Here is a 27,859-nt window from a genome sequence, read left to right as displayed (position 1 = left end):
TGAGTTATTTTGTACTCACATCATTCAAACCGTTTTAGAAATGTCAGAGTGTTTTCTAATACTACTAATAATATGCATATATTAGCATCTGGGACTGAGTAGGAGGCAGTTTACTCTGGGCACGCTTTTCATCCAAATGTGAAAATGCTGCCCCCTATCCATAAGAAGTTATTAATAACTTGTTCTATCTGTAGTCTAATAAACTGTGTGGTTTCCTGAGTCGAAGTGGGGAGGACTATACACCACATTGCGTGACTCCAAATTTTCTTTGACATGATGGTTATTATCAATATTGTCTGTCCATGAGCTGTAGTGAAGAGAAGCGTTTCAATACCAGGGCCAGTCGAGCATAACACCTTCCAGAATCCAATATTGCCACCCTCCCTCCCTCTTCATCTGCCCTTTCTGGTGGGCAGATCTGGGCTACATGGCCTTGAGGGGAAGCATGTTTGAGAACAGTGACTGTATTATACAGAGAAAATTGTGTCCTCTGAAAAACTGTGAAACGCTGTCGGGATCTGTGTTTTATGGCACCATAATTCTCCATGCGTCAGCCACTTTTCACTCCCTTACTTTCATTAAGATCTTTTTTTTTTTGGTGTGACGCTTGTAAAAAAATAAATAAATAAAATTCTCCGGAAACAAGCCTTTTAAGCTGATGACACTCTTGTCATTGTGAGGTGAGCCGTTGTCATGGCAATGTGGCCCTCCCATATTTTGTGAGCTTTGCTTCTTTTGCTGTGCCTGATTTACTTTATCCAGGCCATTTTGATATAATTGAGTGTGTATGGATGTGTCCCATATGGTACCCTATTCCCTGTATAGTGCACTACTTTTGACCAGAACCACTTTAGGGAATAGGGGGCAATTTCTGATGCAGACTGTCTTTATGTAGCTACTGTATGCCGTTAACGTTGGTCAGTCACACAACTTCTCTTCTTCCACTTTCCAGTCCCAGTGGCTCTGTGTTAGCCTGTCTGGAGCAGGTGAAGAGCTACCTGCTGACTGATGGCACCTGCAAGTGTGGCCTGGAGTGTCCTCTCACCATTCACAAGGTGAGCCAGCCAGGAGATGTTTGTGGGTGTGTGATGGGGCCACTCCTGGTAGCTGGGTCATAAAGTTCAAGGGAAAACACTCTGCGCATGCTACTGAACACTAACACACTTCTAACTGTAGCCAGGGTTGGAGAAGAGAGGTGACACGTATGTTATAGGAGTAGCCACTTACACATGCTAACATCTCCCCGCCTCAGATATTCAGCTTTGACCCCGGGGCGGCGGTCAAGCATAGGATGGCTGAGGATGCACGAGCCGATGCCGATTTCACCAAGCTGTGTATCCACAAGAGGAAGATCATTGCCACGGCGACACTGCACAGGAACATGGAGTCACTGCACCCCTCGCTGGCTCTGGCTAGTCACGGTAGTGGCACTGGTATGTGGAAGTTGTTTCTCAATTTGAGAGGCAAGCTTGCCCCCTGATCCTCTGTAGCTCAGTTGGTAAAGCATGACTCTTGCAATGCCACGATAGTGGGTTTGATTCCCGGGGCCTGCAATACGTGAAATGTATGCACGCATGTCTAAGTCACTTTGGATAAAAGCATCTGCTAAATGGTTGTTATTATTATTATTATTATTTATATTATAACAATCCAACCATTCATATAGCTTATTGGTTGATAATGAAGTTCAATATCTTACAGCATTTGATTGCCATTCAATTGCTTTTACCCTCCAGTGGGGTGTCACTAGATATGATGACGTGAGCATCTGTGCATTCTCAGTAAGTTTTGTTCCGATTTTCCATATGCCATGGAGAAATTAAAATGAAAGACAATATCTTTATGACAGATTGAGATCAGCTCTGTCAGAAATGCTCTGTTCCGTGCAGCATTTTTTTTATAGCTGCTGTGCTGCATTGTGCCCTGTCAGCATTGTGTTATAAAAGAGAAGCAAAAATGTGACACTGTCTGAACATGCATACACATATCAGCCAGATTATATTTCCATAATGTTCAGTCTGCTTATCTGCTGTTATCTAACTGTTTGCTGTAAATAGAAGGTGTCTGTTGTCAATTAAGCACAGTTTGTGTAGTTGCAAGTTCAGAATGCAAAATGCTGAGTGAGTCACTCAGAATCATCTCAATTTTGATCTGTAATATCAACGTGACAAAACTAAGATGACTACTAACTGAGATTACTAATATGAACAATATTACTCTGCTTTGTAGGTTCGGCGACGGTGGGTCCTATGAGTCATCCAGCAATAAAGAACAATATGTATGATGGTCCACCCAACAAGATGACAATACCTGGTCAACGGTACTATAACCATGAACTGGGTTCTCCTCAGAGAGATCCGTACTCTGGTTACAGCAGGACAAGACTGGGGGGAAGTGATCGCTGTAGCCAACAACGGTCTCCCTATCGTATCCGCCACAGTGTCCTGCTCAGCCCCTCCTCCTCCACCTCATGTGGCTCGCAGCATTATGGTGATGGGACTCCCTCCCCAAGGACTGAACTTCTGGGGAGTCCTGAGCCCAACATGCTTGGTTTTCATGGAGCTTGCAGCCCAGGCACTGCCCTTATGAACGGGGATCGTTTTACACCTCTCTCACCACCTAGTGTTCTGCTCCACGGCTCGCCTTCGGCCACCCAGCCTTCGTGTGCCATAGCAGGAAGGACTAATGTACCTGTCAATGCCAAAAGCCCCAATATGCAGAAGCCCTTCTACAGCTTCCCCCACAACAACTTTCAACATAAGCTTCAGCCTGCATGCCATCCACACCCACAGTCGCACTTGTCCCTGTCTCAGCTCCCTCCCTCCTCTGAGATGGACCCTCTTGGTATCCTGGACCCCATTCCAAGCAAGGCTCCAAGCCAGGGTCCCTTAGTGTCAAATGTATCTGGCCTCCAACACAGTGCCCATTCTCAGGTACCACCAATGAATGTAAACATCCCCCCTACCAGTGTCCCTTTGCCCAGCAACCTGCCTTTACCAACTGGGAAGTCTGGACATGTTGGGCATGGCCAGAGGGTCCAGCACCACCCTACCCCTTCATCTGTCTCGTCCTCGCCTATTGTGTCCCCGGTACATATGGCTGGGCCTGTCCTTACCAGGATGGAGGAGTCACCCCACCGTTCACGTTGCTCCTCCGGATCTTCTGAACATGGGAGCTTCGCTCACCCCACGGGGCTCCAGGTTCCTTGTGGGGGTTCAAAGCCACTTCCCCGGTCCCCTCGGGCCTCCTTGGGGTCCCCTCGACCTGCAATGCCGCCAAGTTCATATAAGATGGACAAACTCCATCACTTGAACGATAACCCCAACTACCTGCCAGGGGGGATGAAAAGTAGTCTAAGCAGGCATTCCAACTCCATGTGCCCTCCAGCTCCTGGTTCTGATAGTGTCCTTCAAAGGAATCATTCGGTAGGAATGCCCCTTAACAAGATGCTAGATCAGCAGAATCCTGCTTCCTTCCCAGCCAGCAGTCTTCTGTCAGCCGCAGCCAAAGCACAGCTAGTGAATCAAAACAAACATCCCGACAGCGCAGCGGCTGCAGGCACAGAGGCTCACAGTGGCAGCGGTTTGGGACACCCAGGACTGGTTGGTGGAGGCAGAGGTGGGAACCTAGATGGACACAGCACTTTAAACCAGCGATATCTACCTAATCCTGGGCCGTTGGCGAGCGAGGTTCAAACCGGAAGAGCAGCATTAAGAGACAAACTTATGGGTATGGCTCAGCAGAGGGAGGCGAATCGCAAGCGGAAACTGTCCAATGATGTCAGCGGTGGTGGCGTCAACAATGACAGGGCTTTCGACGTGCTCAAACATCCAATGGGTGGCTCAGGATCAAGTTCGGCTAGCTTTCCAGAGCCTTTGAGGAGAATGTTTCAGCAGGGTAGCCTGCCCCCAAACACCTCCATGGCCCAGCTACTCCAGTCCATGAGCCACCAGAGTGTCCATAATGGGCCAAGCCACGTGGGCCACAGCCCAGCCCGATCCAGCAAATCTCCCTTCTTGGAGGAAGCTTTGCCTCATATGTCAGCTTTACAGCAGAGCTTGCGGGGGCCTCAGCTCCAGGGCAGAGCGTTGGTCCCTTTCTTCCAGAACATGAACAACGAAGGTCAGATTTCAGGCCAAGCTCTAAACACGGAGCAGTTTAACGGGCCAATGAACGTAATGCAGGATCCCGCCTTAGCTGGGAACGTTGGGGTGCTGGGTTACGGTGGTAGACAACATGCAGCCATGGGGTCAATGCAGGACAACCCAAACTCTCACCAGCAGCAGCAGTTTGGACATTATCAGAAACCATCCCAGGTGCAAGGCAACCCCCACTTCAGAGGCAGGGCAGGATTGCCTCCCATGTTGTCCAATGGCGGTGTCCAAGCACTCTCTAAATCAGGTAAGCAGCTGTTTCTTGATTTTGTTGACTTTTTTTGTCCTCTTATCCTAAGTGTGTAGCAAAATCATAGATTTATATGATGTTTTAAGTCAATAGTTTCTACCTACACGTTTTTGTGGTTAAGCGAAGGACAGTAATTTATTGTGCGCCCTTATGGAGAACTGGTATAGTTTTTGTTCTAGTGTTGCAAATAATTCGATATACAATACCGTTCAAAAGTTTGGTGTCACTTAGAAATGTCCTTGTTTTTGAAAGAAAAGCATGTTTTTTGTCCATTAAAATAACATCAAATTGATCAGAAATACAGTGTAGACATTGTTAATGTTGTAAATGACTATTGTAGCTGGAAACAGCAGATTGGTGTTTTGCGGGTACTATTTAATGAAGCTGCCAGTTGAAGACTTGTGAGGCGTCTGTTTCTCAAACTAGACACTAATGTACTTGTCCTTCTGCTCAGTTGTGCACCGGGGCCTCCCACTCCTCTTTTATATTCTGGTTAGAGCCTGTTTGCGCTGTTCTGTGAAGGGAGTAGGATACAGCATTGTACGAGATCTTCAGGTTCTTGGCAATTTCTCACATGGAATAGCCTTCATTTCTCAGAACAAGAATAGACTGACAAGTTTCAGGAGAAAGTTCTTTGTTTCTTGCCATTTTGAGCCTGTTATCGAACCCACAAATGCTGATACACCAGATACTCAACTAGTTTAAAGAAGGCCAGTTTTATTGCTTATTTAATTAGGACAACAGTTTTTAGCTGTGATAACATAATTGCAAAAGGGTTTTCTAATGATCAGTTAGCCTTTTAAAATGATAAACTTTGATTCGCTAACACAACGTGCCTTTGGAACACAGGAGTGATAATGGGCCTCTATACCTATGAAGATATTGAATTAAAAAATCTGCCGTTTCCAGCTACAGTAGTAATTTACAACACTAATAATGTCTACCCTGTATTTATGATCAATTTTATGTTATTTTAATTTACAAAAAAAACAGGACTTTTCTAAGTGACCCCAAACTTTTTTAACCTAGTGTACATTAGCCTACTTTATTACAATGATCACAAAAAAACAACTATTTTATATTATTTTTTGCATAACTCTTTGTCCTTTTCATTCAGTTCAATCTCATTTTGTTGACGCCTTTGTCACTTGTGCTCTTTTAGAAGCTTTCAACATTGAGCTGACTGCAAAACATTTTCTGCTGCACAGCCAAATAAAAGTGAAGTATTTTAAGCCTGTGCAAAAGGCAAACATTTTGTAAAAGCAGGCAGATAAAACATTTCTGATGTTTTTCAACTTGTATTTCTCACATCAGGCCTTATTGTTTGTGCTTTTTTTTGTTTGTTTTGGCTCTAATTTCTTTAACCCATTTTCAGCTCAACTAAGTCATCTTTTCAGCAATGCTTTGACCTGAAACCCAACTCTCACATCTTGGCTATTATGATCAAGTGTGTTTCTCATTGTATGAAATGATAGAAGACCAAACAACAATAACAATGACTCACCAAGTTAGATCAAGTATTCTGCTAGAAGTTGTTCTACTGTAAACAATAGGCCTAGTTTCTATCTGTGTCATTGTAATCAGCCTTTAAACAGTGAGTGGAGAGACCTCAGTGTTGTGGAATGCACTTCCTTGCTATGTCCTCTGTGGTTTGCAGCCAGGCCTCTGCATTGCTACGGGTGACAGTCTGTGACTGAGAGCCCAAGAAGCGCCACTAGCCACGCGTCACTGGTTCGTGTATCAGACGGCTGTGTGCGTCCTCTTGGCTAATGTCTGTGTCCTGGAGCTAGCCTCTAGTAACCTACAGTCCTGCTCTTAGAGAGCGAAGGATGGGCGAGAGGTTCATGGAAAATGAGAACAGTGGTTCTAGTAAACAAGTAATGTAATATTTAATCTGAATTACTGAGATTGGGATTTGATCTTAATTAGAGCTGGGCGATATGGACAAAAATCCATATGGTTATAGATTGCCTGAGTTGATGCCATAATGATAAACCAAAGGATAAGTTTATAACCATGTGAACCATCACTGTTTATTATTATTATTATTATTATTATTATTATTATTATTCTTTGAACTACTAATAGTTTGAGGGTTGGAGCCATCAATTGTCTCTTTAACAATCACCTATGTTATAGAGAACTTATTTCAATCTTCACATTTCTCTAGTATAGGCTACCTATTGCAATGATCGGTATGGTCGGTGTCGGATCATTTTTGGTGTATCATCCCAGCTCTAATCTTAATGATTGTAGGTAGTTGGGTAGATTAGTAGGATACCAGCTCTGCCACCATATACTTATTGTCTCTGTCATTTTATTCTGAAGTGATACGTAGTAAGTAAAGGTTAGTTATGGCATTTAGTATTGACGCATTCTCTTAGCCCTAGTCTGATTTAAATGACGTACAGTGCACTCCTGATGTATGCAACAGCTTGGGATTGTTGTGAATGCAGATAGCAGGCGGTGGCATGAGAAAATTAAGAATTTGAATTGGGACTAGTGAGAAGCACTCCCCTTGAAGGGAAATTGCATTTCCTTTTGATGTGCAATTATCAGGAGTCGAATGTATCTAGACCGATGAACCCTTTTTAGCGTAAGCTAATTACAGTAGGTGGAATCTTGTATTTTATACACTTTCATAGTAGTGTCTAGTCACTAGCTATCTGCCAGAGAGTAGGGAGCACTTTCACCTGGACAAGCCAATGCCCTTACAGTGAGAGATGTGCCACACGTCCATAAACATGGATGCATTTCTGTTTCGATACAGGAGCTCCACACATATGATCACATTCACTTCCTGTCCAAGCTCTGTGGATTCAGCAAATGTCCTCCGAAACCGTCAAAGTTAGCGGATCATGGTGGCTACTGGCTACTTTGTTGAGGTTTGTCATCTGTTTTTGTTAAATGAACCTTTTTTATTTCAATAGCAATAGACTCCTAATGTTGTCACTGACTGCTATTGTTGACTACTTCTCCTGTTCTACACCATACCCTTGCTGACAGTTTTGAGGTAACGTATGGATATCCATCTAGGCATATGGCTCGAGTTCTAGAAGTGTACGTTCAAATTTTATATCCTGATTTGATTTAAGAGTCAGTGGCCATCTTATCTAAAACACCTATATTTGGTCTGAAGTCAGTGTGTAGTCAGGAAAAGCCCAAATGAACCCCAGTTGACCCCTTTGGTTTTCATCTCAACAACATTGTTTTCTTTTCACACTTGTCTTGTCGGTTTCCTTTTTCTTTCGTATTTGTTCAATCAAGTCCTCAAAAAATCGAGGGAAGTAAAATGGGAGTACATTTTGGCCTTGTTTTTACGACCACACTACTCTCTTTTACTGTCTCTTTGTATTTAAACACATCCTCTTCCAATTACCACAGGTAATTGTCTTATTTGGAGTAATTGTGCTATTCCCAAGTGACCCCCCTTCACTACTTCCTCTCAGAGAATCCCCTGCTTTTTGTGATCGTCACAGTCTGTTAGGTCTCCAGTTGTTGTCTGTAGTTTGCCAAGTTTCAAGACTTCAGTGTTTGCTTATCTTGGAAAAGCCTCAGTTAGCTTGGAGCGGTGTTGACCTCATGATCAGATCTCCCTAGACTCTCCCTTCCTCACTTCACTCATGATCAGATCTCCCTCTACACACCTAATCCCTCACTTCACTCCTCATTCTCCCAACTTTCTCACCCCTCTTCTGTTTCTTTGTAATCTCTCACACCTCTCTCTCTCTCCCTCCCTGTACAGTTGAGGTCAGTAGTTCTCTGAGCTGTGAGCTGAGGCAGGCCCAAGAGGAGAGTCTCCAGTCTCTCATCAGGAGCAGCCAAGCCAATACACAGCAACAGCTTGTTCAGGGTCTGGGTCGTCACTCCATACAGAGCCAGCAGCTCCACAAGTTCCAGAGCCAGGGCTCCCATACTGTTGCCCCTCTCCCTGGTGGTGCTGCCTCCAACCCCATGAACAGCCTCCTTCAGAGATTCCAGGTCAGGCTGATGTGTTCAAGCTGATGTGTTCCTGGTCTGTTTCAGCCTTATTTTCTCTTACTTTCTGTGTATTTGGATTAGTGTTGTATTTTTAAGGATGATTATTGTTGATTACTGTCAACATAACAGCCCTTTTCCCTCTCTTTTTGTTACAGGGGGGTTTGCCTGAGAGGATTCCACAGCCCAACAGAGCTATGATGAGTCGACCGGGGATTATGTCTATGTCCCAACCCAGTGCCCCTTGCCTCCAGGAGAGTCATCGAGAATACCAGTCTCCCCAGGGCCTTCACAGTGGTGGGGGAGAAGTTATTGATCCTATCCACAGGGAAGCGATGGGCAAGGCCAGCAAGAGCACGTCTAATGTCATTACATCAGCGGGTGGTAGCAGTTCCTTCGCTGCTACTGTTGTCTGCGAGCCTGTTGACCTGTCCCATGCGGTCAACTCTGTCATCCACACCGGCCCCCTCCGCTCATATCGGGAGCCAGTGCCGGAGCACCGACACCATCCCAAGATGGGCCGGCCCCGCAAGAAGACCCCTGAACGGAACAACATCTTCTCCCCCGTTGCCATGGAATCTCCTACAAGATTCCATTCGCCTCGACGTGGAGCCCAGAGAAGACAATGGGACGGAGAGGTGGCGGGCAAGGAGCAGGCTGGTCTGTGGCGTGATGACGAGCCCCTCCAACAGCTTTCCTTAGCCCAGGGCAGAAACGGCACCTACCCAGAAAGGCCCAAAGGTCAGGCCCAATTAGGCCCCCAGGATCAAACACCACTGCAAGTCCCCAGTGGTATGTATGCCCATATGAACGGCAACGGTAGGGTTCACACCTCGGGAAGACCCAGACACCCCAGCCTGTCCCCACCAGAGGGCCACTTCACCAAGGACTCCAGCCTCTTCAACGGACATCTGAACGGCCAACTCAACGGGCACTGCTACAACAGGTATTACAATGGGCACCTGAACGGGAGCCTGAGTGGCGAGGAGGACCTGAGGCCTGGGGACTCGCCCTCCTCCAGTGAGGGGCTCCAGCTCCACCACAGGCCAAGAACTCAGACCCACTACCCGGGAGAGCTGCTCTGGGGCCAGGGCAAAGGCTTCCCTCCATGGCCAGGCAAGATGGGGAGCGAGGGGCACATGTACTCCCTTGGGATGGTGAACAGCATACAGGGCAAAGTGAGATTATTGTATTGTCAGTGTTGTGTGATTATGATTGGTCACATGACTACAGCACATAAGGAAGTGGAGGTCTCCACCACAATTCCACCCTCAGTTTCAACACAATTTTACATTACACTTTTGCTGCTACTACTGTTGTGCACCATACCTTTTGATAATGCTTTGTATAAGAGAGGAGTAATGTGCAGACATTAGGCATGGCATGTCCCTGAAGGATATTATATATTTCTGCTCTGTGGCACTGCCAACGGCCTCAAGAGATGCCAAAGAATTAGTCGTTTCACCCCCATTTTCACTTCTGTCGACATCCATTGCTTGAATTTATTTACAGCCTATTGTGCCTATTATTATTATTATTATTATTATTATTATTATTATTTTCAAAACTACTGTCCAGGCTCTTCGATTTGGGATTTGGGGAATCTGCTTTTATATTTTTAATGTGACACGTTAATTTAGGCAAACATTTGGACTAGGTGTTATTTCAGTTTGGTTTCTTGCCTAGTTTGACCTTACATATAATATGCAGTGGTGGATGAATTTGCCACACCCATCCTTTTTATAGGCCTGTGTGTGGACAGCTATTTGAATAAATCTGACCCCCTTGTGTTGAGTAAAACAGAAATTGAAAGCAGTTTGGAAGGGTAGGAGAAAATGCTGCCTGTTTTTTTTTTTTTTTACTAGAAAACTGTTGAATTCTCTGTCGTGTGTTTAATTAAGGAAGCTTGCCAGTTAGTCAAAAGACAATGAGGCTTTATTGAAGTTGAATTGTTGTGATTATTGAGTGTTAAATGAAGTCATTGCTTAGACACGAGTCATTCTGCAAACTCATTTAGAACTCCTGTCCTGTGAACAGGGTAATGTTCTTTTGGTTTCACTTGGCTGCCTTAACACTCTCATGCAGATGATCCTTTGGTAAAGTTTTTGGTTTAATTCTCCCGGTCAGTGTTTTGGTAATGTTTTTTTCTACTTGCCCTCAGGTAGAGTCAGACAATTTCCAGAGGACACTAACAGAGGATCTGGAGACTCTACACAAAGCAAACAAAATAACTAGAAAGTAAGTTACTTACCCTAATCAGTGGTTCTCAACTGGTTTTGTCTCTGGATGCAAATTGAACCAGGTTGTCTGTCACACTCCAATATTCACATTGCTATTATTTGTTTATCCAAAATGCCAAAAATCTGGACAACTAGGTTTAATGCATTGTTGATAGTAAATGCACCAATTTACATAATGAGAACAACAGTCCCACCTTTTCATTATCAATAATTGCAATTTCCCATATTCTTGATGAAGAATGTCAAGCTCACTAGTTTGAGACCACAAAATCAACCAAATCCGCTAAATAGCGCTGCTAATAAATATTGAAAATACTGTGATTTAAGAAAATATGTCCAGAGGTGAGATCATTTAAAATATATACGTTTATTCTTATGTCTACACACTTTCAACCTGGTTTTAATTGTTTAAGTTCAGACTGGAGTATATTTCATAACAAATATATATACAGTACCAGTCAAAAGTTGACACAGCTACTTATTCAAGTGTTTTTCTTTATTTTTTACTGTTTTCTACATTGTGGAATAATAGTGAAGACTTGAAATAACACATATGGAATCATGTCGTAATGAAAAAAGTGTTAAATAAATCAAAATATATTTTATATTTGAGGTTCTACAAAGTAAGCCACCCTTTGCCTCGATGACAGCTTTGCATACTCTTGGCATTCTTTCAACCAGCTTCATGAGGTAGTCACCTGGAATGCATATGAATTAACAGGTGTGGCTTAAGTTAATTTGTGGAATTTCTTTCCTCCTTAATGCGTTTGAGCCTATCAGTTATGTTGTGACAAGGTAGGGGTGGTATATAGAAGATGGCCCTATTTGGTAAAAGACCAAGTCCATATTATGGCAAGAACAGCTCAAATAAGCAAAGAGAAACAACAGTCCAGCATTACTTTAAGACATGAAGGTCAGTCAATCTGGAAAATGTTAAGAACTTTGAACGTTTCTTCAAGTGCAGTCGCAAAAACCATGAAGCGCTATGATGAACCTGGATCTCATGAGGATTGCCACAGGAAAGGAAGACCCAGAGTTGCCTCTCCTGCAGAGGATAAGGCCATTAATTACCAGCCTCAGAAATCTGCATTTAACTGCACCTCAGATTGAGGTGTTCACGTAACAGACACATCTCAACATCGACTGTTCAGAGGAGACTGCATGAATCAGGCCTTCGTAGTCGAATTGCTGCAAAGCAACCACTACTAAAGGACACCAATAAGAAGAGACTTGCTTGGGAGAAGAAACACAAGCAATGGACATTAGACCGGTGGAAATCTGTCCTTTGGTCTGATTAGTCCACATTTTTATTTTTGTTTCCAACCACGTCTTTGTGAGATGCAGAGTAGGTGAACGGATGATCTCTGCATGTGTGGTTCCTACTGTGAAGCATGGAGGTGTGGTGGTGCTTTGCTGTTGACACTGTCAGTGGTTTATTTAGAATTAAAAGGCACACTTAACCAGCATGTCTACCACAACATTCTGCAGCGATCTGCCATCCCATCTGGTTTGCGCTTAGTCCCACTATCATTTGTTTTTCAACAGGACAATGACCCAAAATACCCCTCCAGGCTGTGTAAGAGCTATTTGGCCAAGAAGGAGAGTGATGGAGTGCTGCATCAGATGACCTGGCCTCCACAATCACCTGACCTCAACCCAATTGAGATGGTTTGGGATGAGTTTGACAGCAGAGTGAAGGAAAAGCTGCCAACAAGTGCTCAGCATATTTGGGAACTCCTTCAAGACTGTTGTTAAAGCATTTCAGGTGACTACCTCTTGAAGCTGGTTGAAAGAATGCAAAGCTGTCATCAAGGCAAAGGTGAAGAAGAAGAATCTCAAATATATTTATATTTAATTTTTTTATTTGTTTAATTTCATAGTTTTGATGTAGAAAATAGTACAAATAACTCTGGAATGTTTATGTGCGTCCGAAAGTTTGACTGGATATAGATAGATAGAAATAGAACTAGGGGGTGGCAGGTAGCCTAGTGGTTAGAGCATTGGGCCAGTAACCAAAAGGTTGCTAGATCGAATCCCCGAGCTGACAAGGTAAAAATATGTTCTGCCCCTGAACAAGGCACTGTTCCTAGGCCGTCATTGTAAATAGGAATTTGCCTAGTTAAATAAATAAAAATATATAGATATATAAAATCTGTTCCTGTAGTTTTTATCAGATACAGTAATACAAATGTTGTCTTTCTTACAGTGGAGGAAAACGGAATAACAACCTAGAAGCTGCTATACAGGAGGCTATGAGCGAGCTGGATAAGATGACAGGCAATGTGAGTACTCTGACGTCTAAACATCATGGGTAGATTCATACTATTTGGTTATGTGTACTGTATATACACACCTCTCTCTAGACATGACCTTCGGGTGTCCAAATGTGTGTGAGTCTACAGTCTAAAGATGGTGTTCCATTTTTATTTCCTAATTTCTTTGGCACACCAGATGTCACAGAGAGAACGACAAGTCAAGACCCCTAAACCCAAGAGGAGGAAGATCTCCAGATGACAGTGAATGTGTGGATCCGTTACTTCAGTGGCCTTCTGAGTAGTGGTCCATCTAGCCAATGGGTTTCATTGTAGCCGATGTGGAACCGCTAGCTAGTTAGCTGTGTGCGCATTAGACGCGACCATTGTCCACTCTGTTAAATCAACTTGGTACTTAGTCCAGCTGGATTGGTGCTACAATTAGTCAACACCCCTTGCACCTTGACCACCACCAAGACACTGACAGTGAAAGAAGTACAAGAAAGGATGGAGGAACCTAGCTGCAAAATAATCGCTATGATATATCCACTGCTAGCTTGTCCTTATATAGAATCTCATTCTTTTCCATATGAGGAAATTGTTGGTACAAATATTTCTGATGCATTTTAGATGTACAATAGACAAAGGAAAACAGTACATTATATTCAGTGATTTAATTGTGTATATTGTTCAGTATTATCATAGATGAGTCGATCTAATGCTCATTTTCTAATGTACATGTCTATCTTCTATGTTTTTATTTTGCACAAAACAGTGCGGCCAGATATTTCTTTTTTCAAAAGAAAAGCAGCATAAAGGCATTTTTCTACAGATCTATTGAAACATGCTGTTAAGCATCAAACCCCGCAGAAGGGTTAGGAACATTTGAACTTCAACAGACACTATTTTCAGGAAGGTTGTTCTTCTCTTACTGGAAAGGCATACAGAGTCCCAAGAAAAGTAAACTGGAAGATTTGAAGATATACCCACAGTGTCTATCTGAACATAGACGTGCAAATACTTTCTCTTATGTTTTTATCCAAGAAAAGAAAAAGCCATCAAGGGAAGGAGTCTAAAAAAATGCCTCTTAAGTTAAATTATATTTACTCCCAAAGTAAAATGTATTTTCTCTGAATATTTTTGATACAGATTTTCTGTGTTATATCTGCCAAATGACTTTAATTGTGAGTGTTTTGTGTTCATTAAAAAAAAGGGTAAGTTATTGTAAAGTATAAACAAATTTGTATACATGCATTCTGAAATTTAAGTATTCAATATTAACAGTTGTAATATATGGTTCTGTCACTAGTGTTTAATTTACAATTAAGTTAATATTTAAATGGTGCAAATCATGTAATTTGAGCATTGCTCTTTTGTGTTTTTTTTTTTTTTTTTTTTTTTTTTTACACCCTTGAATGTGTCCTTTTCAAGTGTCAAAATGCCTTATTGGATGAACTGCACATTTACAGTTCAGAAGAGATCAGTATTATACGCGTTGGTTTAGTTTGCTCTGAAAAGCAAGTTTAAACGACCCAAGACAGTATGAGAGTGAACATTGATTTGAGCCTTATATCCAATGCTATAACCCCCAGCTGCCAAAGCTATGCCCCATCACAGGTTGGGACTTTTTTTAGTTTATATTATTTACCTTTTTAATACTCTATTGAATAGGTGGCCTTAATTTAGTTGATTTACATTGTTTGTGTTGCTTTTGTACTTTATTATTTATTTATGAATCCCATATTTATTTGTAGATTTGTTACATTGCATTAAAATGGTTACTTAGCAATAATACTAAGAGTTGTACACTCTGAAAAGCCTTTATGGTGTTATATTTTTCTCTTAACAAATTAACAGCCTATATATGGATAAATATTCAGTCAGTGGTTTTTAAATATGAATTTATATATTTGTGTTTATTTATGAAGTGTAATTTCTTTGGATGCTTGTATGTGCATATAGTGTTGTTTTTTTATTACTCATGTCAAAACTGAGTGTATATTCCCATGGCCTGAAGACATTTATAAATGTTTATATTAAATGAGTGAACTTAATTTTCTGTACTTTATACCCTGACTCAGGAGGGGAACCTTCTGATTTGATCAGTCTTGGGTAAATCTGAAATTGTAAAACTGAAAAGTTATTGATAAAGTTTGTCCAAAAATGTTGTATTTAAAATACAATATCAAGTCATATGTATTTAATTCTAACAGAGCAACAGGGCATCCTAAAATGTAATCGCTAGGTGACCAAGTGTTAATACGAGTGTCATCAACATTATATTCATCTTGTTTAGAATGATTTAATTTAGCACTCTTACTCCTAAAATATGAAGAGCTCACCACTAGTTCATGGACTAAGTAAATCATGTTAACTGTTTTCCATTTCAAAATACTAGGCCTATTTATCATTAAAGTATCATGAGTTACATTTCATAACAATTATGTAGGTCTTCCAGTTTCAACTTTGTGTCTACTGCAATGATCTTGAGTGATTGTTTATATGGAATAAATGTTTTGCCATCTTGTTAAAAAAAACAAAAAAACTGTTTGAATTAGCTTTTTATTGACTGTTTTTTTCCATGTCATTTTGTGATCTTTATTTCAGGACGTACGGTACAAGCTGAGTGGCCCACATTGGTTTTATGATGTTAAAATATTTTTATTTGTTGTTAAACATTTTTATTTTAAGTCATTTGGCATTTTAACAGTCACATAATGTGGCACCAACATTTAAGTATATTTTGTACTTGGGGTTCTTATAGTTTTTAATATCTTTCTGCATACATAACAGCTGTAGCATCTCCCCTTTCTGCTGCTCCAGCAGAAATGTTTCACATTTTAAAAAGTGTGCCTGAAATTACAGGCAGTGGAAAGTGGCTATTATGCTTTGTTCAAAATCTTTCCATTGTGTTTGTTCCATAGGGATGTACAAATTTGACAAAGTATTGCATTAATTTTGCAATAAAATTATGTATTCTATCAACTGTGGTTTGTGATTTTTATAATCTCTTCCAGTCCTTTTATCAAAGTTTCCCCTTAAAGCAACTAAATACAACACACCTAACCTAATTCACTTCAAATCCAAACACATCTGTATTTTACATTGCCAGTGTAAATTGTATATTCAAGGACACTTAAGTGATTTGTAAATTGTTCAACTACCCTCTTTGCAACTTTTGAAATGATTGGCAGAAATGTTATTGAGCATACTGGGCTGAGTGTTTGGGATAAGTGAACAATCCCCATGTTATATGTTTTTCCAACACAACTAAAAAGTAATACTTAAGGCAAAATTCAACGTGTGGCGTTTGCATGCATAGTCATTAAAACCATGTTACATGATTTCTTCATGCGTGTTGTATGAGATGCGCGCGCAACACCAGGGCCCATGTTTTTCGGATGTGTCGCGCTGGCTGTCGGGATTGCTCAGACGCTGTGGACATGTCCGCCATGTTTTCCATGGCACTGGGAGAGGATCAACCGAGAAAAATAGCTTCTAAATCCATGTGAACGCGACCAGAAATGGCTTTTCACATTGAATTTCGACCGAATGAGAACCAATGAATCCTTCTAGTGTGGAAACAGCGGAGTCCCTTGTGGATTTATACCGAGTTTTTGAGCGAATTCGGGCGGGATACATGTTTTCTTCGCATTCAATGTGATTGCGATAGGGGCCAACAATGAGTAAACTATCGTTCCGAGCGCGAGCGCTAGACGCCGCCAAACCTCTCCCCATATACCGCAACAAAGACCTCCCAGACCTAAATGACTGCGTTTCGATCAACCGGGCTGTGCCCCAAATGCCTACGGGGATGGAAAAAGAAGAAGAATCGGTAAGAAAAACGTTTTAAAATTGAGATCTCTTAAAAAATATATTTCAGGTGCACAGCAGGGCGATTGTATTCTTGATGCGTTTACGCAACGTCTTGTGCGTATGTTATGTCTATGCTGTGGGTCCTTCATTTCACACTCGTTGCGTAGTAACGGTCTTTACGCCAATATATACTCTCATAGCGTAAACAACGAGGCTTCTGTATGATTGGTGACGCTTTCTTCGACTAGTGACGTGAATGATTTTACGTAAAATGTCTTGGTTGCTATTGATAACAAACAGGCGTGCGTTGTCGTAAAAAGTTAGCTGGGCTAACATTAGCTAGCTAATTTACAGTGAGTTTCTTATCCAACTGTATATGTCTGAAGTAGGTAATCAAATAAAGTAACTATTGTATACTAGTTGGCTAACGGTTAGTTAACTTGGGTTAACTCTAGCTAACTGTCTTCACTAAGTAACTAACAGGAGATGTGTGGGTGGCAGATGGCTATAGGCGCCGTAAAATAACCTTGGCCCACTTGTTAGACTAGCAGGGTAGCTAGCTACTTCTGTCTTTGATCTGTATTCTTGTTACATCAATGCAGATGTAGTATTGCCTGCAGTCAAACAGCAATGAAAGGAGTCCTACACCTTTCAAGTTGTTGCAGGAGGTTTCATCACCATGCTGCAAGCCGCTGTTGTTTTGCCTGCGCAGCTGTGCTGCCAATGAACCCAGGCCATACAAAGTGTTATTTGCAGACAAAACGGTCTTGTCTGCTCTCCGTTTGTACAGTATATGAAAGGCAGCCTCTTGCATTCATGCTATGCAAACATGGGATTTATTTCATTTAAAATACAGAGCCGGTCAGTTCCAAAGTAAACACATTAAGTTACTCTCATCATTCTTTCTCTCCCTTACTCACTTTATATCTGGTTCTTCCTCCGTCTCACACTCTTGCTTTTTGAATTGTGCAAATATAAGGGTTTCAAAGAAATTGATTATTTCTCTCCCTCTCTCAGGAGCATCATCTCCAGAGGGCCATCTCTGCTCAGTCGGTTTTCAGGGAGAAAAAGGAGAACATGGTCATCCCGGTGCCTGAGGCAGAGAGCAACATCACTTACTACGACCGCCTCTACAAAGGAGAGCTCAGGATCCCCAAACAGCTCTTCCACATCCAGCGTCAGTAGCATTTCCTTGGAAGCAGCCTCTATAGGCTAGACCCCCTCCAATCCAACTCTCTAACACACACGCACACATATTGACTCAGAGGACAAGCTATCAAATAGTTTCTGAAAGGTTGCGTGCCAAATCTGAATAGTGACTCTTTGACCAGCTAGCTAGTACATATTAGCCAAGGTTACAGAACATTTGATGTCAGTTGTTGCCACATCACTTTCACAAGATGAAATCTGTCCAGCAGCCGACCAACTGTAATTGGTTAAAGAGGCCCTACACTAAAGTATTTGCACCATGAAAGCCTTTGCTGACTTCATTTTATCCTCTCTTCCTCTTCTCACAGCCCTGGGTCTGGACAATGAGCAGCCAGACTATGACATGGACTCAGAGGATGAGATCCTCCTCAACAGACTCAACCGCAAGATGGAAATCAAACCCATACAGTTTGAGACCATGGTGGACAGGTTGGAGAAAGCCAGCACAAATCAGGTAACATAACACCCTCCGTCTGGACCAGCAGCAATTGTGTTATCTGTGTTTATAGAAGATTGACCTGGTTGTAATGCTGCTATAAGAGGTGTTTGCTCTGGAAATTAATCAAGGGAAACATTGTAATAAACTGAACTTTCATCTCACGTCTTCTCACAGATGGTCACTATCACAGAGGCCAAACTGCTGCTGAACGAGGATGACTACCTCCTGAAGGCAGTGTACGACTACTGGGTGAGGAAGAGGAAGAACTGCCGGGGCCCGTCGCTCATCCCCCTCATCAAGTTGGAGAAGAGGGACGGCTCCACCAACAACGACGCCTACGTGGCATTCAGACGACGCACAGAGAAGATGCAGACCAGGAAGGTGAGAAATTAGAATCACGTGGCGTGGACTGAGGTGTCTCCTCGCACTTAGATTATATGCAGTTTCAGTATTAGGCGATCATTTGCTGCTCTTTCAGTCTGTGATTACCTCAATTTAGCGACTCTTATATTTTATTTGATTTATTTTACTAGGCAATTAAGTTAATAACAAATTCTTATTTACAATGCCGGCAAAACCCTAACCCGGACGACACTGGGCCAATTGTTTTGCTTTATCTTAGCCAGGTCGCAGTTGCAAATGAGAACTCGTTCTCAACTAGCCTACCTGGTTAAATAAAGGTGTTAAAAAAATGGTATGCTGCCCTATGGGACTCCCAATCATGTCCGGTTGTGATGCAGCCTGGAATCGAACCAGGGTCTGTAGTGACGTCTCTACCACTGAGACGCAGACCGCTGTGCCACTCGGGAGCCCCATTGCAAAGGAAAACTTTTAAAAATTGTTTCTGTTCTATCAAGGCTTGGAGCCTTGCAAAATTTAATTATTAATTGAATGATGTTGCATGTGATTTGTTTCATGTTAGCTACAATATGTTGTCGCCCCTGTAATGTGCTCTACAAGCATTTATGTCTCTCTGTACCCTTACTCACTCAGGTCCCCTGTGTAGGCTTGATGATCCTGAGGGTTGGTATAGTTGTTTGACCGTGTCTCTCGATGTTTAGAACCGTAAGAATGACGAGGCGTCCTATGAGAAGATGTTGAAGCTGAGGAGGGAGTTCAGCCGGACGGTCACCATCCTGGAGATGATCAAGCGGAGGGAGAAGAGCAAGAGAGAGCTGCTGCACCTCACCCTGGAGGTGGTGGAGAAAAGGTGAGCCTTAAAAGCATTGTGAGATTGTAGTCTGTGCCTTATTGGTGCCTTGTTTCTCACAATGCGCGTGTGACTGTAGCCTGTGTCCTGCTAGTGGTGCATTGAGGAACCCAGCAGGGCTTCCTGTGTTAAGAGCAGGCTAGGCAACAGGTCATGCTGGGTGGTCATTGTCGGAGTGGGCTGCAGGTCATGCCTGGTAATCATTGTCGGAGTGGGCTGCAGGTCATGCTGGGTGGTCATTGTCGGAGTGGGCTGCAGGTCATGCCGAGTGGTCATTGTCGGAGTGGGCTGCAGGTCATGCTGGGTGGTCATTGTCGGAGCGGGCTGCTGGTCATGCCAGGTAATCATTGTCGGAGTGGGCTGCAGGTCATGCCGAGTGGTCATTGTCGGAGTGGGCTGCAGGTCATGCTGGGTGGTCATTGTCGGAGCGGGCTGCTGGTCATGCCAGGTAATCATTGTCGGAGTGGGCTGCTGGTCATGCCAGGTAATCATTGTCGGAGCGGGCTGCAGGTCATGCCAGGTAATCATTGTCGGAGTGGGCTGCAGGTCATGCTGGGTGGTCATTGTCGGAGCGGGCTGCAGGTCATGCCAGGTAATCATTGTCGGAGCGGGCTGCAGGTCATGCCAGGTAATCATTGTCGGAGCGGGCTGCAGGTCATGCCAGGTAATCATTGTCGGAGCGGGCTGCAGGTCATGCCAGGTAATCATTGTCGGAGCGGGCTGCAGGTCATGCCGAGTGGTCATTGTCGGATTGGGCTGCAGGTCATGCCAGGGAATCATTGTCGGAGCGGGCTGCAGGTCATGCCAGGGAATCATTGTCGGGGTGGGCTGTAGGTCATGCTGGGTGGTCATTGTCGGAGTGGGCAACAGGTCATGCTGGGTGGTCATTGTCGGAGTGGGCAACAGGTCATGCCGAGTGGTCATTGTCGGAGCGGGCTGTAGGTCACCTAGTTTCTAACACTGTAACACACTAGTCCCGGTGCTGAAAGAAAAGGCTTGTCTCGGCCTGTTCTTTCATGTTGACGGTGAATACCGTCAAGTCAATATGAATGATGGTCAAGTTACAGCTGCCTATTTTATTTTACATTCCCCCCCACCCCCTGTATATTGAATGAATGTATTCTTATTATTTGTGTTGTTTCCGTGTAGATATCAGATGGGTGACTTTACGGGTGAAGTCCTCAGTGAGGTGACAGCCCCTCTGGCTGAGAAGCCCGTCTACACAGTTCCAATCACTGTAACCAACGGAAACCGCCATAACCACAAAGCTGAGATCAAAATCAAGGTAATATTAGGGCTTCTATCAACCATAACATTACCTCTTTACTTTTACCTGGGGGGGGGGGTTGCATTTGACCATCAAGCAGTTCAGAATAGGGAGATGCTGGAGGATGAAACACTGTTTACATTTCAAGAAATTGAGTGTAGCAATGAACTCTTCTCACTCTGATCATTTGACTATGAAGAAATCTTGTCTGTGTAGCTCTAACACTTAACGACCTTTAACTCCACTGTCTTTCTCTATCAGACGCACAAGTCAGGTGGTCTCCCCTACCATGGGTACCACCATGTCTCGGTGAAGGACGAGGATCCCTTTGACTTTGTCAGACCAAAGAAAAAGTACACCAGGCGGGAACCTCTGTGCCGCCCCGGCAGGCCTGCCAAGCGCCAGCACATCGTTAACAAGGCCGATATTAAACAGTATGACTTCCACAGCTCTGGAGAGGAGGACTACCCACTGGTCAGTACCTCTGAGAACAGGGTCCTGATGATAATATCATATTGAAGAAGTTTGTGCGTTATGACATATTTAGTTTGTGTTGCAAATGTGTATTTTATAGTGTTGGTTTTTTGTCTTCTCCTTCAGTCTCCATCATCAGAACCGGACGAGGAGAATGATCCAGATGGAACGTTTGCCTTCAGAAGGAAAGCAGGATGCCATTACCTTGCTGTGAGTCTCACTGCAATCACAACTGTAATTAAAGTGTATTCTCTCGCATTCGTTTGCAATTCCAAACATTATTAGTATCGATGGTAATATTGTGCTATTGGGTCTCGTCTGTGGCTAAGGTGGTATTTGGTCCTGTCTGTATGTCACTGTGGTAACTAGCCTAAATGAGTAACGGTTGCCTCTGCCTGTCTCTCCAGCCCTGTTTGGACCAGACGTCTGGGCTCCTGTGGGATCACCCTGAGTTGGCAGGGCTGGATGCTCTGCGGCATCGTCAGTCCCTCACCGCCCTCTCTGTACCCCAACGTTGTGTGGGACTGGCCCGTAGGAGAGTGGGCCGAGGTGGCAGGTATGTCACAGGATACCTCTCGCACTGCGTCAACTTTTTCTCCGTTGAAATATTTGTCTTCGTTGTCTTCTGTTCAGATAGTTATGCTATAGGTTAGGTATATTGTAGGTTAGGTATTTATCGCGACTTTGATTTAAGTCTATTCATAAATGTTAACTCACATTATGATTTATCTCCTCTTCTCTCAGGGTCCTGTTGGATCGGGCATCGTCAGACCTGGATGGAGTACTGAAGCAGCTAGACTCAGGTGTCTTCAGCTCCTCCTTCCCCAAGGGCCTTTCTGACCACCAGGTACCCACACTGAACCATCGAACTATGCCTGGCTCTGCATCCTCGCTGACAGACCTTCTGAGCAACATTCAAGCCCTGAGGTGGCGCTTTTTCAGACCTAGGTCCACCCAGGGTGACGGCAGTGGGGAAGGCAGGACGGGTAGACCTTCCATGGACAACAGGTTGTCTGGAGGGATGTTTGTCCACACCAAGAACAGTGGCTCAGGTGAGCTCATCCTCAACACCATAGCGAAGGTCCATCTTCCACTTTCCAAGCCACTACCAAACATAATTGAACTGTATACAGTTTCTATCTTGGCTATATTGTGATAATACTGCTTGTGGGACACATTTGGTTCTTCTGTTAATTTTCACATTGTGGTTTTGTTTTCCTGTCAGCCCCCATGGTCTTCCTCACATTTCTCAACAGAAACTGTTCTCAGATCTGCCAGGAATGGTTGATTCACAACTCCCAGTCAGAAATGATTTGTTCAGGGAAGTGGAAAGACTGCCACTGAACTGTAGCATGTTAGGAGCTTGCATATTGAGGAACTGGCCTCTCTCCTGTTTCTGTTTGCAATTTCCTTGGCCGCTTCTTCTCTCTGACCCCTAGTGTTAAGGAGTGGCACCGCAGGCAGTCTTCATCTCCTCACCATATCCTCCTCCCTTCAAGGATGCTGTATTACAGTCTGCTTATCTTCCCGACCTTGTTGCTGTGCACACCACCAATAGTAGATGTATTGGTCTCTCTTTTATCTCTGTTGTTCTTAGTCTGATGGCCTTGATCTCCTGTATCTACAGGTGGCATCACAGAGGAACAATACCAGGTCCATCAGCAGGCTCTGGCCCAGATGCAGAAACAGCAGCTGGCTCAACTGCAGCTGAAAGCTCCTCCTTCCCAGCAGCATTTCTCACTGCCCGAGCGACAAAACACACAGGTACACAGTCTTTCACCCCTTACACAGCATTCCTAATGACTTCAGTCCAGTCGGTGGGGCAGAATGCATTTTAATTTAATGTGTTGATAGGTTTCAAACAGCTCTGTGTGTGTTTGGATGACTGCTATGGCCGTGTTCTGTTCTAAAGACTGTCGTTATATTGTGTTGTAGACTGCTGGCTCCACTGACTGCATCATATCAAAGACTCTTGACTCGGCCGGCGCCCATTTTGCTGCATCAGCTGTGATCAGTGCTCCAGGGCAGGTCAACAATGAGAACAAACCAGACAACACCAGCGTCAACGGGGTCGTCCAGCCTTTAGGTCTGCTTCAGAATATATCATGCATTTGAAATCTATGGACTACTCTCAGATATTATTTTGTTGTTGGGTTCCATAGAGGAGTTGAGTCATTGCAAAATGACCACTTCATTAATTCACATTTTAAGATATGTGCTTATTCGGGTAATAGGCCTACTCGGGTTTGACGGTGTCATATCACCTCTCCTGCAGGGACCTCCAGACCTCCTCACTCTACCAGCACATCCCAGGGCGGCACAGGGTTGGACAGGTCAGGTCGGACCCCCTCCAGCGGTGGCCCTCTGCTCCCTGCTTCCCACTCGACCACACCCCAGTCTCTGCCTAATCACCGGGGCCACGGCAGCGCTGTCTCCCCTGCCCACCACCACCACAATGCCCGGCCCTCACCGTCTTCCTTGAAGCTGGCCACCATGGCCACAAGCAGCCTCGACCGCGTGCCCAAGGTGACGCCTGCCATCAGCAACATGGCCAGGTAAGACCTTTTAATTTCTTATTTAATTTAGAATGGCTGATATACAGTACCAGTCAAAGGTTTGGACACAGCTACTCATTCAAGGGTTTTTATTTTTTTTTACTGTTTTCTACATTGTTGAATAATAGTAAGACATAAACTATGAAATAACACATATGGAATCATGTAGTAACCAAAAAAAAGTGTTAAACAAATCAAAATATATTTTAGATTGTTCAAAGTAGCCACCCTTTGCCTTGATGACTGCTTTGCACACTCTTGGCATTCTCTCAACCAGCTTCATGAGTCCCCTGGAATACATTTCAATTAACAGGTATGCGTTGTTAAATTAATTTGTGGAATTTCTTTCCTTAATGCATTTCAGCCAATCAGTTGTGTTGTGACATGGTAGCGGTGGTATACAGAAGATATCCCTATTTGGTAAAAGACCAAGTCCATATTATGGCAAGAACAGCTCAAATAAGCAAAGAGAAATGACAGTCCGTCATTACTTTAAGACATGAAGGTCTGGAATAATAATAATAATAATAATAATATATGCCATTTAGCAGACGCTTTTATCCAAAGCGACTTACAGTCATGTGTGCATACATTCTACGTATGGGTGATCCCGGGGATTGAACCCACTACCCTGGCGTTACAAGCGCCATGCTCTACCAACTGAGCTACAGAAGGACCACAAAATGGAAAATGGCAAGAACTTTGAAAGTTTAAGTGCAGTCGCAAAAACCACCAAGCGCTATGATGAAACTGTCTCTCATGAGGACCGCCACAGGAAAGGAAGACCCAGAGTCACCTCTGCTGCAGAGGATAAGTTCATTAGACTTGCCAGCCTCGGAAGTTGCTGCCCAAATAAATGCTTCATAGAGTTAAAGTAACGGACACATCTCAACATCAACTATTCAGAGGAGACTGCGTGAATCAGGCCTTCGTGGTCGAATTGCTGCAAAGAAACCACTACTAAAGGACACCAATAAGAAGAAGAGACTTGCTTGGGCCAAGAAACATGAGCAATGGACATTAGACCGGTGGAAATCTGTCCTTTGGTCTGATGAGTCCAAATTTGAGATTTTTGGTTCCGACCATTGTCTTTGTGAGATGCAGAGTAAGTGAACTGATCTCTGCATGTGTGGTTCCCACCGTGAAGCATGGAGGAGGTGGTGTGGGGGTGCTTTGCATGTGACACTGTCTGTGATATATTTAGAATTCAAGGCAAACTTACCCAGCATGTCTACTACAGCAGCGATCTGCCATCCCATCTGGTTTGGGCTTAGTGGAACTATCATTTGTTTTTCAACAGGACAATGACCCAAACACCTCAAGGCTATTTGACCAAAGAAGAGCCACTAGAGCTAAATAACACTCTGTAATGTTCACAACCACATATACTTTGAACTCGTGAAAAGTGGGAGATGCTGTCAGGAAACACTGGCATATTTTATCATCGGACCCAGCTTTGCCAGCTGAATTTAAGAATCCACCACTTATTGTATATAGGCGAGCTCGCGGTTTACACGATAAATTGGTCCATGCCAACTGCCAGCCACAAAAGAAAATCAGCCAGGCTCTTTTATGGCCTCTTCCGAATGGCAGCTATAAATGCAGAGATTGCGCACAGTGCAACAATATGAAGTGTGAACATGTCTGCCACCCACAGACAGGAAACCAGTTCCAAATAAATTACATTATGTGCTCCACCACCCATGTTATCTAAATTATTCAATGTCAATGTGGCCTGTCTTTATTTTAAAGATTTTGTGGCATAGAGAAAGTTATGATATCAGACAGGGGAGGTGATACTAATAATACTCTGAGAAAAAGAGGATGTTTTTAGATTTTTGCCCTCCCAACATTATTTCCTAAAGGTCTTAATAATGAAATGCCTATGTATGTTATGTTGTAAATTTGAACATGAATTATGCCCCTATTTCAAATTTACTTTGACTTTTTTCTTGCGCGGTACACTGTGATTTGTGAAAACTTGCGTGGTCATGTCCTCATTGTGGTTTTACAGACGTGTTAAATACGTTTTATGTACACACTTGATTTGAATATTTATGAAATGCATATTGTTATATTTGGTGGTACGTATTTATTTTCCCTCGACTCTAACCCCATTCGATGCGTGGAACCGGGTGTGGGTGGGCCTAGGTCTACATAAGGGTGCTAATTTAAAAACTCACAAAAGCCCTGACGAAGGCCGTGCGGCTGATACGTAATGCTTATTAAAAATCAGTGATACTATCGTGCGGGGTTCTTCTTCTTTTTTCTCATTTTATTCAGTTTCCATACACCTGCAAAAAAGATTGCTCAGATGTGAGAGTGCCTTTTTAAAGTAAGAATCTAAAATCTAAAATATTTCGATTTATTTATCACTTTTTTGCTACATGATTCCATATGTGTTATTTCATAGTTTTGATGTCTTCACTATTCTACAATGTAGAAAATTAGTTTTAATAAAATAAAATAGAAAAACCCTTTAATGAGTACGTGTGTCTCCGCTTTTGACTGGTACAGTCCATGTGTTTTTAATTTTCCAGGCATACCAATTTGCTTTTTATCTGAATAATTAATGACTTTCTTATTTTTTTCCAGGGATAATCACGAACCGGAGAGACTTGCGTTGAACGGTATTTCAGAGACCACAGTACCAATGGAGGTGACATAACCTCGTCCCTTCCTCCTCCCCTCAGACCGGTGAATGTGACAAACTAACTCGCCTCCGCTAGAAAGAATGCAAGCCCCAGCCACCAGAGGGCAAGCATATACAAGGACCTATACAGAATCGAGCATATCAAAATATTATAACAAATTTGTCTATTATAAATGTACATTTTGTAAATTGGGAATATCACTAACTTGTAAAATAGTATATTTGTATCATTGGTATGTTTCTTTTTTTCTGTTACTTGAATTCTAGCGAATTTGTCATCATGCTTTTGCACTTGAAAATGCAAAAAAAAAAATTGTACGTGTGAAAAAGCAAAAAAAAGACTTGTTTGTTGTTGGGATCATGAGCATGAACCACGGATCCCGTATCACTCGTTTTCACTATTTATTTTGCAATGTTTACATTTTTGTATCTCTAAAGAGGAAATGAATCCGCAAAATGTGGACATTGGTGTTGCTAGCATATTTTATTCTTGTGCTTTTTTTTCTGAAGATGGAAAAATTATCCTGATTTTTGATTTGGTTTCACAAATTGAATAGATATGGTCTTTTTGTATGTAACGTTAGATTAGTAATGGTATTTTCCCCTTCAGACAATTTATTTTCTGTTACTTTGTCAGTTGTAACAGGAATTTGTCTTTTTAATTCTGTTTTTTATTTTTTCATTCAATGCAGAATTTTCCAAAAACAGTGAAGAAATCTTAAATGTGCCATTCGCCATACAAACCTATTTATTTGAAATGACAAATAAATGCATCCTAAGATCTATCTGCAAATGTAAAGCAGGAAAACCATTTTTTTAAAATAATATATTTGTCTTTTTACACAGGTAGGGAGCCAATGAAGAGTACATAGGAATCTTACCATTCTATCTGTAATGTATTACGCGGTGTAATCTTGAAGATTACTTGGCAACTCTGTTGAATGACTAACCCTTTGGATTGGGGGGTGCAGATCAATATTTTTGGGATTTTCTTTTTCTCCCTTGGTGAAGGGGCAAGAAACATGTTGAAACGATGTCTGATGGTCGGTGCTTGACCTCCTGTAGATTAGTGTAGTTGATGTAGTGATTCCTGTACAGATATTAGAAATATGTTTAGATAATTATCTAGTGTTCATGCACTATTTCTTCAGACATACCTGTTTCCCTGTTACTTGTTCTTGGAGGGTTTCAGAAAAAAAGTGCTGGGAAATAAACATATCTATTCATATCAGTATATTAACTCTCTTTCTTCTTGTTTGTGTTTTTCTTCACCAAAGTGAGTTATGTATTTAGCCTTAAGTGAAGTTTTACTCAAAGTGATTGTATGCTACATCTGTTGCTATGTTTTAGTCTTCAGAATGT

General features: G+C 42.7%; 2 protein-coding genes across 7 annotated transcripts in view; both read left to right on the top strand.

Annotated features, from left to right (window-relative positions):
• The window catches only part of LOC118386386 (methyl-CpG-binding domain protein 5-like), a 43,722-nt gene extending 27,863 nt beyond the window's left edge, over positions 1–15,859 (top strand). The window contains exons 3-11 of one of the 6 annotated variants that reach the window (XR_008140088.1): positions 953–1,055; positions 1,253–1,433; positions 2,230–4,401; positions 8,150–8,385; positions 8,541–9,498; positions 10,544–10,620; positions 12,168–12,441; positions 12,829–12,904; positions 13,074–13,121. Coding sequence is in view for 1 of the 6 variants with exons in the window: in XM_035774112.2 (XP_035630005.1) it covers positions 953–1,055; positions 1,253–1,433; positions 2,230–4,401; positions 8,150–8,385; positions 8,541–9,560; positions 10,544–10,620; positions 12,829–12,904; positions 13,074–13,136 (3,928 nt within the window). In the remaining 5 variants the exon portion in view is untranslated. Of the gene's footprint in view, positions 1–952; positions 1,056–1,252; positions 1,434–2,229; positions 4,402–8,149; positions 8,386–8,540; positions 10,621–12,167; positions 12,442–12,828; positions 12,905–13,073 lie in introns of those variants that run through there. The other 5 variants (XR_008140087.1, XR_004826202.2, XM_035774112.2 and 2 more) reach the window with 5 other exon arrangements.
• Positions 15,860–16,264: 405 nt separating this feature from the next.
• Positions 16,265–27,742, top strand: LOC118386385 (enhancer of polycomb homolog 2-like). The gene is made up of 14 exons (XM_035774111.2): positions 16,265–16,709; positions 17,708–17,867; positions 18,208–18,353; positions 18,513–18,719; positions 19,400–19,548; positions 20,698–20,833; positions 21,077–21,289; positions 21,416–21,499; positions 21,697–21,845; positions 22,034–22,341; positions 22,917–23,053; positions 23,225–23,375; positions 23,565–23,844; positions 26,440–27,742. The coding sequence occupies exons 1-14, from the start codon at positions 16,557–16,559 to the stop codon at positions 26,510–26,512; spliced, it is 2,346 nt and encodes a 781-aa protein (XP_035630004.1). The 5' UTR covers positions 16,265–16,556; the 3' UTR covers positions 26,513–27,742.
• The last annotated feature ends 117 nt before the right edge of the window (positions 27,743–27,859 follow it).

This window comes from Oncorhynchus keta, chromosome 7, assembly GCF_023373465.1.
Source record: "Oncorhynchus keta strain PuntledgeMale-10-30-2019 chromosome 7, Oket_V2, whole genome shotgun sequence".
NCBI classification, from domain to species: Eukaryota; Metazoa; Chordata; class Actinopteri; order Salmoniformes; family Salmonidae; genus Oncorhynchus; species Oncorhynchus keta.
This window is presented reverse-complemented; position numbering and strand designations above follow the sequence as displayed.

Bases quoted from the DNA above. Each gene is read 5' to 3' on its own strand.
- LOC118386385 (XM_035774111.2), top strand. From the start codon at position 16,557: ATGAGTAAACTATCGTTCCGAGCGCGAGCGCTAGACGCCGCCAAACCT. The intron at 18,354-18,512 runs GTAACATAACAC...GTCTTCTCACAG, and splicing joins AGAAAGCCAGCACAAATCAG to ATGGTCACTATCACAGAGGC. The intron at 21,290-21,415 runs GTCAGTACCTCT...CTTCTCCTTCAG, and splicing joins GAGAGGAGGACTACCCACTG to TCTCCATCATCAGAACCGGA.